Here is a 13,620-nt window from a genome sequence, read left to right as displayed (position 1 = left end):
GTCCCACCACCCATGGCCGGTGAATTAATATTCACTAGTATATTTTTTTTCGTAGTTACAACGTTTCTCTTGAACAGAAGTCTATAATATTTAAGAGCCTAAGTGCATTAGGGGGTGTTTGGTTCGCGCGTGGGTATGGGTTTGGAATCAGGAATCATACCCGGGTGGTATGGGTTTGGAACTTGATTCCTCATACCATGTGTTTGTTTCAATTTCGGGTGGAATGAGATCGAACTTCATCAAAGTTAAAAAAATCTAAAATACAACATTGAAAATAATTATTTTTGATACTAAAAAATCATGAAAATGAAGAGTTAATCAAATAAATGTAAAAAAAAATTATTTAACATGTTCCATTTAAGTTTTTTTCATGTTTTTTGGTTTTATTACTTGATACCCATGGGTATCAATCTCATACCCACCTCTCCCCTTGGGTATGAGAAACTCATACCTCATGGGTTTGAGGTATGGGTATGAAACCCCTATTTTTGCCAAACAAACACTTGATATGGGTTTGGCTCATTCCAAACCCATACCTCATACCTTTATGAGTTGAACCAAACACCCCCTTAGTGATTTTAATAACACCAAATATCATTCTTTTCAAATAAAGACTTCTAAAAAATAAAACTCAACTGTCTTCAAGAGGAAGAGTAAGGCGAGTACAAATAAGACGGAAATGGATAAAGCGGGTCCATGCAAGACGGGTGCAATTTGGTACTCGATACTCTCCCCACCATCCTTCGTGGATGAAACTTTTCGTGACCCCATCATCTCACCCAATCATCCCTCACACCGGCCTCAATTGGGTTAGGTGCAAGATAGTATCCACCTTACTTATCATCTTAATGACATTCTTAAATTAAATTGCCGGAAAATTTGACAACGCAATGTATAACCCGACCCTAAATTAAGACTAGTAGCCTCTAGCTAGGTAGCAGTGTCTGACTTTCTTCATTTATTTGCACACGTGTCCATCGTATTTGGACATATTCTGGATACACCTTCAAACGGAATTTAGTTGAATTTAAGGTGAATGGTATGTGGTGTTTTATGGTGGAGCTTTGTGAGAAAATGAGTTTAATTGGGGATGAATGATGATCTTTAGAGGAGGAATGAGATGCCGATAGAGGTTGTTTATAAGATAGGTTTAGGTGGAAAATGAGAATGAGTTATAGTCAATGCCAAGTTTTACATTCACTTATCTAAATTTAACATCAACTACGTTTACAAAAATAAAATCGTACCTATAACAATAAAATATATGTTTTTATTAAATACAAATAATGTGTCCCGTGTTCTAAATTTTATAAGATGTATCGCTTGTCGTTTAGTATCCCATATCTAGGGCTGCACATAAAGTAGACCGGACCGGTAAACCGGACCGACCCGGACCGACCGGTCCGGTCTGGACTGAATACAATTCGGGCCGGTCTCCGGGTCCATATAAATATTGTGATCGGTGTCCGGTCTGGTCCGGTCCAATAAAAAAAGGCACCTCAAATTACCTTTAAAAATAGAACCGGTCCGGTCCAAACTCGAAAAAAACGGGACCTAAGGGCTAAAGGGTTTCAATCCGGGTTCCCACCTAATCTATTCGGTCTCCGGATTTGGGATATGGGGTTGTCTGGTACGTGGGTCATTGCGGTCCAGTCCGGTTCTAAACCGGTGAACATCCTCTACCCATATCCAAATTCGTATCCGTTTTACTGCTACCTAAACCTCTACTCTATAGCCCAAGCTGCCCAACTATTTCTTTGGATCTGCTCGTAATCGTGGATTCCCTCTTAAAACCTCGATTTTAAAATTTAAATCCAAATAATCCAAAAACTCTCCGCTCCTCCATCTCACTATCTCTGCCCCACACTCTGTTACACCAGCCAAGATTCTTGCGGAATCTCCGGCCACTAAAATCCCTATTTAATTCATTTATTAATAATCATTATTTCATCATCAACCCTAATTTTAATTCAAATCCCCCAAATTACCCTCAAAAATTTTAAAAACAAAAAATACGAATCTCTTAAAACCGTCTCAACTTAAAACGATTTACCCTAATTTAAATTTAAATCCTCTCACCAGGCCACCATATATACTCCTCCACTCAAATAAACAAAACCCCCTAAATCTACAAACCACAATAAACCTACCCAATTTTTGAATCCGTCAGAAAAAAACCCCAAATCTTCCAAAATGAAAGCGTCACTAAAATTCAGAGAAGAACAAAAACCCTTATTCAAATCCAAAATACCAATTTCAATTCTAAGTTTACCTTTCCAATCTGGTATAACTGCTGGAAATTCAAAGGAATTATCTCTTTCAATTGCAACATTCTTCGATTCCGGCCCATCGTTTCGTGTTTCGTATCGTCCAAACGATGCGTTTAACCCGTTTTCGTTGACGATTAAGTCTGGAATCGGGCACTTTGGATCTCCATCGAAAGCGCCCATGACTATGTCTGCTGAATTCAATTTCTTAGGAAATAATAATGATAATACTAATTTTTATAATAATCCGAGGTTTATGATACATTTGAAGCCTAATTTTGGGGATTTTTGTGTTAAGAAATCACAATCGTCGGTGATTAGCGATTTTAAATCAGGGAAATACGTAAACGGCGTCGTTTATGAGGAGGATGATGGGGAGATTGTTGACAAGCCGAAAATGACGAGTTTACCCTTGAGGAAGACGGTGGAGAGTGCTGTTGCTGGGATTGAGGTAGGGGCAAAAACGTCATTACCAGTTCGGAACGGCGTCGTATTAGGGTTTAGGTGGGGGGTTAAGTTTCCAGCTGAAGGGTTGAAGAGTTGGTTTAGTGATCAAACAGGTGGGAATGGGATGTCGATGTCGTTTTCGCCACGTGGCGTGCCGTTACTGGTGTTGAATAAGATTGGGATTGAACATGTGGCAAAGACAGATAAGAAAGAAGTGGTTGTTGAGGGAGCGAATGTGGTGGCAACGCGTGGCAGTGGAAGTGAAAGTGCTGAGCTGGCGGAGGCGTGTTTTGGGATGAAAAGGGAGCTTGAATCGCTGCGGTTCGAGAATGTTGGATTGGGGAAGGCATTGGAGGAGTTGAAGGCGGAGTTTGGCCGTGGGAAAGGGGATGGTGTCGGTATGATTAAGGGTGAAGCGAGTAATTAAGAGCTAATTACTCTTGTTTCCTAAACATTATGTTTCGGTTTTTTGTCAGTAGCATTCGATGTGTATATAATGCTCTCTATGTAGTGGTAAAATTATGAATTTTGCTGTTTTGATATTAAGGAATCGCGTTAATGTGTTTATCAGTCTTCTTGTATTACGTTTATCGTTACTGAGGGCTTTCGTTGCATCACGGGAGCAAAATGCAATACAGTAGTTAAAACATTTCAGGAGCAAGCATTTGTGACTGCATAGACCAGACGGCCGTCTTAAGGCGAAAGCAGCTAAGAAGACTAATATCACATATACAAAGAGTCTTGTTGCACCATCACCAGCTGATAAAGCGTCAGTCGATTGTAGACATGAGCCTTGTTACCAGATATCGGCATCTGCTATGCAACTCAGCTTTGAGATTGCATCGAGTAGTGCCTTTTCATGTTCCTGCAATTTCAGATTAATAAATATAATTACTCGTACCAGTCAAACTGCAGAATGTTAAAAACAAAAAATTGCCTGTTCATGACCTATTGCAGAATGAAAAATGGCATACCTTCAATATTTTCGACGCTTTCTCGATCTCAAGACGATCTGGATTACTTGCAGAAACCACCTTTTCCACCTGGTTTTTATGAAACAAGCACCGGAGCAAAAGCAATGAAGCAGATTGCACATATAATCTTTAAGACATTTCATCTATAAACATTTAGTCTAGTTATGCCCGGGTCAAAAGAGATCTGTACCTGCTTAATTAATATGTCAGTGTGGAGTAGTTTGATATCATCTGGCATGTTTCTAACAATGTTCCGAGGCGCATTCTGCAAATTCATCCTTCTAGTATCTGGAACAGCACCAGTGAAGTTCTCTCCAGGGCTCACTCTACGAGATGATCCGTGCTCCTCATTAGCCCATCGTATGTTTGCAGAAGGAATCTAAGTTCACCAAAGTTTCCGTTTAATAAAACATAATATTGCATACAACCCATACGAGCTAACAATTCTCAATCGAAACGTAATAACAAAATGTTGACATGCCATCCCTCAGAAGTCCTACATTTCAGCAGATGGGTCTAAGTACATGCGATCCCTCAAAAGATATACAGCTTCATAGAAAGACGAGCAGAAACGATTTCTATTTCACATAAAACTTTATCGTAATCCACAAGAAGCCCAAAAATCTTGTTGCATTACCCAAGTGCCAAAACATGAGCATACGCCAACAACAACAACATCAGAGCCTTAATTCCAAAATGATTTGGGGTCGGCTGACATAAATCATCCTTTAGAACCGTCCATGGGTGAACCCATTTATCAGTCCCTAGTAAAGTTGCAGCAACTAACCATTTGAATTTAACGGGAAACATATCTAAAACAAAAGTATGAGTTTAGACATGACGCTCACCTCCATGATATTAACCCATTCTGAACACTGGTGTGGTGTATTCATACCATACACTAAAGCATGTCGTCCCTGAAAAAATATTGACAACATAGTAAGAATGGATGTTGACCCTGATTATACACCGAACCTAGGGCAGTGCAAACATACATCTGATGAATTGTAATTTGTAATAACAGCTTCATTGAAATGGTTGTCAGCAGACCACCTAATCAATACTTTCCGTCCTATCAACTGGTCACCACTGCCTGGTATAGGAGTTTCATGGCTAGCATGGCCCATGTGATTGTTATACGAGAACTGCATGAACATAATGCAGGAATAGTCCTCAAAATAATGAAATAGGTAATGAAGAAATGAAAGGAAGTTGTGCACCAACAATAGAACGATGACAACAATCTACTTTTACAATTAACATGTTATCCTGATGCGGTTTTGGTCTTAGCCTTCGCACAAGTGAGGATTTGTGCACAATAGGTCAAAGGTTCATATTCCCCCTCTCCCGTATCGTTATATTGGCATTGACTTCATTTCACACCAAAAAAAGACGAGAAAGATTAGTGACCTGTCTGGGATTTCGACCTTGGGATGCCACAGCTGGTGCTGTAGGTGCTGGATGTACATGTGCCACATGGGGAGGAAGAGGCTGTGACATTCGTGGGGTATTGCGGGCAGCAGGAGGAGTTGGCCTGGGCACATCATTGAATGGATGTGATGCATTCCGCTGAGCTTCTGCCTGTCTCCATTCCCTGAATAAAGTACTCGTATAAAACAACACACTATGTCACAGAGAAAAACAAGACCACTTCAACTCTCCACAAAATCGAAGGACCAGTTCTACTGTAAACTAAAACAAAAATTTCCTGAGATGTGGAGAATTTGAAACATCACCTTGTTTTGTAATAAGCACTCAGGACAAGGCATTACCAGACAGAATTTACGATTTACTCTACCGAAATGTGAATATATGAACATGCTGAAACAATTCTTATTTCTCCATTTTCCTCGAACTTTGGATTTAAGACAGTTCTTATAGTAAAATGATGCGATGTTTTTTTGAGGAGTACAAATGAGTGGCACACTCGTTAACAAATCCCCTTTACATTTTTTTCGATGGCTACAAATCCGTCGACAGCCTGCAATTGAAATATGCTGCTATGATTGGCACCCTTTAACAGACAGAGACTTTTGCATATAAGGCCAAAAGGAGTGAAAATAAAATGAAAGGGAAAAAAATGAAGACATATACGCAAAAAGGCCAATAACAACACCTGCTATTCATCAGAAAAACATCATCATAGTTAAATATGTAAACCTTATTCTGCGGATGATATCATCATTATTAACTGTAGCAAGAAGCTCCCTGTGTTCATCATCTGATACTCTCAACTCTTTTCTGAGTTCTGTTATCAAACCTTCCTTTTCCTGAAGTAATTTTGATGATCAGTCAATCAAAACATAAAAAACAAAGATAACTCACAACTCACTGGAATCAAACAAACTATATACCCAAGATATGGCATCAGACTGAGCTTTTAACGCTCTCAGGACAGAACAATAAGCTTCCTTCTCAAGGTGATGAATCTGGTAATCCATATTTCTCTGCATTCTCAGATAGGGGACTCCTAGTAAGGAATTTACGTTTCCAGAGATTTGGGCTGCTTGTTGAATTTTAATCCTATCACGATGTGGATTAGAGAGTTTTCATGAGTATCTACGGTTTATTCCAATAACTAAGAACGATACGCTAAAAAAAGAAATAAAGCCACACATCCAAGGGACGGATGTGGTGGTGGTGGTGACATGACCACAAAGATAATTTTATAGTCACAAGCAATTTCCATTATAGGAAACTGCTTGCACAACACAATCCGATGCATCCTCAAGTAACCTCGAATGTAAACCTCATTTGAAATGAACATGCCCTATTTGGTTTTAAAATTATCAAGCACCATTAACACCGAATATTTCGAACATCAAAACACAAAAAAACAGCTCACTACTGCAAACCGTTATTCCTACTGTCTTAACCTAAAACGCACACCTGAGGCATGCCTAGGTGCCAGCGAAAACAGTCCAATGCGCTAGAGATGCACTTTCTACATAAAGCGCACTATTATGCAATCACTAGTCCTATGACTCCTAGCTACCACAACATTTTTTTTAATTCTATCCTTCCCTTTCCTCCCACTATTACTATATTCTACTCCCTTCGCTTTTTTATACTCCCATAGTCCCGATCATTTGTTTATCTTCTTTATTCTTTATGAGAGGTATTTTAATCAAAGGTAAACAAATGAATGAGACGAAGGGAATATGACGTTTTCGATTTTCAACATGTTGGTTTGACTTTCAATTTAACAAAAAAGACACTTTGTGAAAAGTCGGGAATCTTAATTCTTATATCATTAAATTCGTACCAAAAAAAACGCTTTCATTCTAAGATAACATAACATAATATCTACTTAAACATTTAGAAAGACATTATAAATTCATAGCACTTCTTTTCCCCTATCGAAAATCCGAAAACAGGCATCATTGCACAGAAATCTCATTTTACCAAATACAAATTTGTTCTCAAAAACAATGTGCCTCACGTACACGCCTTACGCCTCTACCTCACATCCCACCTCGCTTCACGCCTTTCGACATAAACTCAACTTCAAATACCGTGACAAAGTTCATTTAACAACTAATTGCAACATTGCCCAACTTTCTGAATTCGGAATTCAGAATTCTACTCTAATCATGCATACTAATATCCCCAAATTTCTTGGAATAAATACACTCAATCAAATCATACAAAATTAATGTAAGTTCAAGAAAGTAAGTTCAAATTCAATAACGCATTAAAATTCAGCAATTTAGGGTTACAAAATTTCAGCAGTTTGTTCCTAAATTACTCAATTACCGAAATTGGGAAACCCTAAACCTAGTAACAAAATCAAGAAATTCGACAAATTATATAAATAAATAATTAAATAATGAAATGCGAGAGTAACGAAAAGGGTAAGAGAAGTTTACCGGAGTTAGGAGAAGGGGAGAGCTCAGAACCCATAAGCGGTAAATTTATGGGGGAAATTGACTTATGTAAAGAAGAAGAGAGGTGAAAAGTAAAAGTTAAAAAAAAAAAAAAATGGGCTTTTGCAATACACAAATTCTCATTATAGACAGGCACTATCCGTCTATACGTATAGACGGATACCATTTCCCCTCACAAAATACCCATTTGTCATAAAGTGGAAAGCATATGGGGGTGCCCCACCTTGTGCCCCCTACCCATTTTATTAGAGGTATTTACCCGTCTGTTCGCCCCACCCGTCTATACCAAGACCTATTGTTTGCAATATTACAAGGAGTTTTAGTCTTTTCGAGTTCAAATACTACAAATTCAGTTTAATTTTTTTTTTTTGTCAAAAGAAGTGGGAATTAACTAAAAAAGAAAAAAGAAAAACAAGAAGCTAGAAGAAACTAAATACTCCTTCTGTCCCGGTCATTTGTTGTCCTTTTCTATTTGGGTGTCTCAGTCATTTGTTGTTCTTTCTATTTTAAGAATGAATTTGATGAGTAATTTGATCATTCACACCCCACTTATTCCACTTGTCATTTAGTAATTGGCCTCTTCCCCCTTTCCTTGATCTTTGTGCCAAAACCAAAGGACAACAAATGACCGGGACGGAGGGAGTAGCTTGAAACAGAATGACCCGAGGTCATCCAACACCACCAAGATCCTGTTGGGCAAGATGGAAAAGTTGATTTGGTATTCCCAGTTTCCTCACACATACAAGACAGGTCGTTGAGGGTTAGCCACTCCAAGTTTCGCAATTCAATTCACGCGCACTGATTCGCCTCTCAATAAATATGATGTACCTTCAGTTTCCAATGGGTATCGTGAATGAAGCACTTACAAATTTTAATCAAATGTAAGTGAGCAATGACGAGTCATGGTTCAACCGTAAAAAAACTCTCAATGACCTATGAGTCGGTTTGAATTAAAATACGAGGGAATTGCCGCTCCATAGCGATTATCAAACCGCGCCTAAGGGCCATAATTTCTGCCCTCGTCACTATTGCAACCCTATATTTTCCGCAAAGGCGGTAGGTTGTTGCAGCATGAGCTAAGATACATGACAACTCAATCACACCTGCACAAGCAATGCTCACTGAAACAGCCACCAACTCTGCTCAGCCCATGTCCATTGTTCATGAGAAAGCGTAAGGAAAGGTTCTGATTATCAACTGGCACCATGGCCAAATGAAACTAGGGGTAATTACCTTGAAAAATGTCCAGGAAAACCAAGACCAATTCGCCACCAATTTACCAAAAACACAAAAATAACCTGATGAGTGAAGAAATAATAGCAGAAATTGAGACCAAGGTTGAAAAGCTAACAAGAGGTGTCAATGTTATGGTGAGAGCCTAGAACACCATGATGAACAATATCCCATATGCCAATGGAGGAAGACCAAGCAGAGGAAGGGGAAGAGGACAATAGCATGAGTGGGAGGACATTTCAAACTCAGATGAGAGCAATAATGTAACACCACGGATTTTATAGGCTGGTACTCGACCGAGTATGGCCTACTCGGTCGAGTAAAGTGTGTTGGGTATTCTGTTTGGCTTCTGCCCAGGAATACTCGGCCGAGTATGGGTAATACTCGACCGAGTAGAGGATACTCGGCCGAGTATACCCTATACTCGACCGAGTATCCGGCCTGACGGGTATTATTTCCGCGGGTTTGATTTAAATGATTAGAGGTTATATCGTTCGTCAGTTTCAAAAGTCATTTCTTCCCCAAAAACATAAACTACGTTCATTCTCCTCTAATCATCTTCATCAATTCCAAGTCAATGGTCGTCGATTGTGGGTTCTAGCATCTCATTCCGTGTCAATCGCCGTAGTAAGTGTCTTATCCTTGTTCATCTATTGTCATTCTTATAAGTTAACAAACCCTAATTTGGTTAATTTGGGAGTCTAGGGTTCTGGTCATCATATGTTGTTGATTGTTGATTATCGTTGTTGTAGGTGATGGTGTGTTACTAGTTGTGCATTTGTATGATTGATTACAGCGTAGCGGATTGCGAAAAGGTAGGGTTTCCCTACTCAGTTCTTGTGTAATTGATTTGAGATATTTGTTGTATTGTGTATGATTATTGTTTGCTGATCATCAGATTGTTGGTGTTGTGGTGACGGTGGTGATGTGGTTGTGTTGTGACGGTGGTGGTATTGTGACAGCTGTGTTGCTGTGGTATGTGTGGTTATGGTGGAGTCACTTGCGGGAGTGGCTTCACACCCTAGTTCGCCCTCCGTGGAACCCGTCACGGGAGGGGATGTGCACATTAAGGGACAGGGATTGTTAGTCGCTCGTTGATGAGCTGGACTAGGTGGGGATGGGTCTGCGGTCACCCATGGCGGCGAGGATTACTGTTGCGATGAGTAATCTGGCGGGGCTACACACTTCGGTGTGTAGTCGGTTAATGTGTGAAATCGGGAGACCGGGGATGGAGGATGATCAACCGGTTACGCTATTTGTTTGTCTTATTTGAATTATGCGTGAATCGACCCCGTGTTGTTGTTTTGTAAAACCTGCGGTGATCCATTCGGGGATGGTGAGCAGATATGACAGGTAATGCAGATGTTAGTTATGGGACAGACATGGGGAGACATCACTTCGAGTCTAGTTTCCGCCATTACGAGTTTAGCCGGCAATGATTTCAGTTGTATTGAAGTTCTTGTACTTTTATTTCGAGTTGGTCTGAGATAATGTAATAGCTAACTCTTTATATTTTAATAAAGGTTGTTTGGAATTGGTAACTTTGATATACTAACCTCGGGAAACCGGGATGGTAACACACTTTCATGGCAGGGTGGTCCTGGTAAGGCACCTTGGTATGAGGGGGTGTTACAAAGTGGTATCAGAGCCGAAGATTCTGGCACCTAAAACAAATGAACCCAATGAACTTAGGGAGTCCAAATAAAATGAACCCGGGGAGAGTTGTTTGGAGCTGCCGCAAAGACTTGGGAGACGTCCCGAAGTCGCACTATGGCCCTCACAATCTCAAGCCGGTCACCAGGGGGAAATTTGTTGTGAGTCTTTTCGATGCGTGTGTGTGGTATGTGGAACTTGAATGGTTGAATCATGTGAAAGGAAGTGAGATGTGTGGAAACATGTGAAGACATGGTGAAACTTGTTGAAACGGATTTGGTATGAAATATGTTGGCATGTTAAGTGTTTATTATGTGGCTTTCAAAAGAGTAGTGGTACATGGGTACATAATCATGATAATGTTAATGTTTGGTTGTTGGTAGTAGCATGTGATTAAGGTCATGCGCCTATACATATGAATGTCGTCTTTAATCTTCATGTGGGTACGATAAAAGTTCACCTCTGTACTGGTTTTTAGAAGTATTGGGTCGTTATTATTTGTTTTATGCATGTTTAAGTTGTTTTGTTAAGGAATTTTGATTTGTATACAAACCGATTTTTGGAAGGGTTGTCTTAAAACTGTCATAAGTCGAGTTCTAGAAATTATATTGCTGTGATTCTAACTTGAGGTGATAGCTTGTCCTCTTACGATTCTAACGATAGGTCACACGCCCAGAATGACCAAGTAACGAGTGAGATATGACTGTTTTACGAAAACTGGACGGTGCTGAGAACTGCGCCGATACTCGACCGAGTAGTGCCTAATCGGCCGAGTATCTTTTATACTCGACCGAGTATTCCATATTCGGCCGAGTATTCTCTCTGTGATAATACTGTTTAGCGTCTGAGTCGTGAACTCGGCCGAGTAGTCTCATACTCGACCGAGTAAGGTCTACTCGGCCGAGTATTCCCAATACTCGACCGAGTAATCCTTCTGCGACAATTGAGTTTGCTTCTGGAGTCGAAAACTCGACCGAGTAATATAGTTACTCGACCGAGTACCTTGTACTCGACCTAGTATGTTATGTACTCGACCGAGTACCTCATTGGATGGCCACTTTGAGTCGGTGGCTATGTTCTTACTTTTGTTTTGAGCCGGTGGCTATGTTTTTACATTGTTTTGAGTCGTAGGGTATATACACATGTATGTTTTGAGTCTTAACGCATTATTTTATATGTGAGACGGTCTTGATACGTAAGTTACCAAATACTATGATAGGGAGAATGCCGGCTTATGAGGGACATGTGTTGGATAAGGAAGACATGTGAGAGATAGTGGAAAAAGGAAAAGGAAGAATGTGAGCTAATTGAGGCAAAGAGCATGTTTTGTGAGATATGATGAGTGATATAGTCGTGTGTTGAGTAGTATAAAATTAAGTGTATATGGGCAAGGGTGATATAAGTGTAAAGAAGCATGAGAATGAAAGATTGAGATAAGGGATACGAATAGTGGCATATTTGGATGTGTAAGGATTTATGGAGGAAGACAGCTAGGATAGAGTTGCTTAAGGATATATGTAATGGAAGGTTGTTGTAAGAAGATAGGAAAAAGAAGTATATAGTGAACTTAAAGGAAGTTATATCGCGATGTGGATTTGTAGATAGTGGCTAAGTTTGGGAAGTTAGAATATCAAGGGGTGAGCCTAGTGTGTAATTCTTTGGACAAACGGTATGAAGTGAATTTTGGTTTCTAGAGATGCGAAAGGGAGATACGACTAATTGAAGAGTAACTGTTAGTGTGCGGACTTGATGGTGACAAGGGTGAGTGTGAAGCAAGATGAGAGATGATAAATGATAAGAAGAATGATAAGATATTGATATGAATTAATGGAATTAGAGTTGTGGAGCTATGGAAAATAAACAAATGACTAAAGAGTTACGTAGAAAGAGAAAGGAGATGACTTATTATTTGGCATTATTGAGTAAAAGGAGGGAAAGAGGGATGGAAGTAAGTTGAGAGAACGTTGACCGGAGTTAAGGAGCATAAAGGTAGAAAATTATGAAATGTACGATATCCCCACTAGAGGGTGTGAGTTAATGGTTATATAGGAGAGCAGGACGACGTGTTAGCCGTGAGTTTCGAGGTATTAAGGGAATAAGAAGCTTGTGGAGTGTTGCAAGATCTGAGATTTTGGTGGAGGGTTAGGTAGCGATATGATAAAGGATAGACTTGGGAATAATGTTGAGGTATGTTTTTTTGATGGATTGGATGTTCGTATTTGGGATGATAACCAAGGAGAGGAAACAGATTGTTATATTAAGAAGTGATAGTAAGAGAGTAGTCACATGAAGGATGTTGGTGTCATAGTAGTGTCACTAGTGGCTGAGGATGATGTTACTTTGGGGAAGTTAGTTGTTCTAATGAGGTTGATTTTGTGGAGGTGGTTAGTATGTTTGGTTGTGAGGAAGTATAAGATGTGGATATACGAGGTGTTCGCTGGAAGTTGGGTACTGATGTTATGGCTACATTTGCCGGAAAGGGTGATAATTGTGTGTAAGAGAAGATATGTTAGGAAGGGCACCTGAGTTAAGTCCGGATAAGAGATATTCAGTGTCAAGTGGTAACTTACGTGATCAGGATTGACTAGTTGGATGTGATTACGGGTCTATGATATGTGTAAATGTTTGTGTGAGGTTTTGACCTCACAAGAAGTGGTATGGTGTGATAATTATAAAGTTGTTATATGAATGTTTTGTAATTTAGGTTGGGTACGGTATACTAATGGAATGAGGTTCAAAAGGTAATAATTTGATTGATCTTGCATGGATAGTTAAAATTGTATGTGTATTGATGATACATGTTTATTCCGTGAAATGGTAAGGATGATGTTCATGAGATTCTTGTCAGGTTATTCCGTATAATATGTTGTGTTATAATCTAATAAAACGGTTTTGAATGAGTTTTCTTGTTCGAAATGTCATACTGAGTCAGTGGGTGTTTGTTGTTTGAGAAGCAGTTCGTGATGAAGCAATTTTTCATGTAGTGCTTCAAAAGAAATTGGGTTGTCACGGGCACGGACCGTATCCATGACTGGTTTGTAGAGGTTATAATCGAGTCCTTTGAGGACTTTTGAGACGATGTCCTCCGGGTCAAGGGTCTTGCCTAATAAGGCTAGTTGGTCTATGCATGATTTAATTGCATTCATATAATCAGCTATG

The 13,620-nt window shown here is 39.6% G+C and overlaps 2 protein-coding genes across 2 annotated transcripts; one reads left to right on the top strand and one right to left on the bottom strand.

Annotated features, from left to right (window-relative positions):
* Positions 1-1,958: 1,958 nt before the first annotated feature.
* LOC141642188 (uncharacterized) lies at positions 1,959-3,281 on the top strand. The gene has a single exon (XM_074450901.1). It carries the CDS (start codon positions 2,194-2,196, stop codon positions 3,139-3,141), a length of 948 nt encoding a protein of 315 aa, XP_074307002.1. The 5' UTR covers positions 1,959-2,193; the 3' UTR covers positions 3,142-3,281.
* A 16-nt stretch (positions 3,282-3,297) lies between these two features.
* Positions 3,298-7,664, bottom strand: LOC141642189 (protein EMSY-LIKE 1-like). Its single transcript, XM_074450902.1, has 9 exons — positions 7,558-7,664; positions 6,043-6,211; positions 5,849-5,958; positions 5,099-5,282; positions 4,684-4,833; positions 4,537-4,605; positions 3,879-4,067; positions 3,689-3,757; positions 3,298-3,579 (listed from the first exon to the last, which is right to left on the bottom strand). Exons 2-9 carry the CDS (start codon positions 6,139-6,141, stop codon positions 3,511-3,513), a joined length of 939 nt encoding a protein of 312 aa, XP_074307003.1. The 5' UTR covers positions 6,142-6,211; positions 7,558-7,664; the 3' UTR covers positions 3,298-3,510.
* Positions 7,665-13,620: the final 5,956 nt, after the last annotated feature.

This window comes from Silene latifolia, chromosome 2 (genome assembly GCF_048544455.1).
Source record: "Silene latifolia isolate original U9 population chromosome 2, ASM4854445v1, whole genome shotgun sequence".
In the NCBI taxonomy this organism is placed as follows: Eukaryota; Viridiplantae; Streptophyta; class Magnoliopsida; order Caryophyllales; family Caryophyllaceae; genus Silene; species Silene latifolia.
Note: the sequence above shows the minus strand (reverse complement) of the source record. Positions and strands in the feature narration are given on the sequence as shown.

Excerpts from the sequence above, each read along its gene's own strand:
- LOC141642188 (XM_074450901.1), top strand. The coding sequence starts at position 2,194 with ATGAAAGCGTCACTAAAATTCAGAGAAGAACAAAAACCCTTATTCAAA.
- LOC141642189 (XM_074450902.1), bottom strand. The coding sequence starts at position 6,141 with ATGCAGAGAAATATGGATTACCAGATTCATCACCTTGAGAAGGAAGCT. Across the intron at positions 4,834-5,098 it reads AAGGTCGAAATCCCAGACAG|TTCTCGTATAACAATCACAT; the intron begins GTCACTAATCTT and ends ATGTTCATGCAG. Across the intron at positions 3,580-3,688 it reads AAGCGTCGAAAATATTGAAG|GAACATGAAAAGGCACTACT; the intron begins GTATGCCATTTT and ends CTGAAATTGCAG.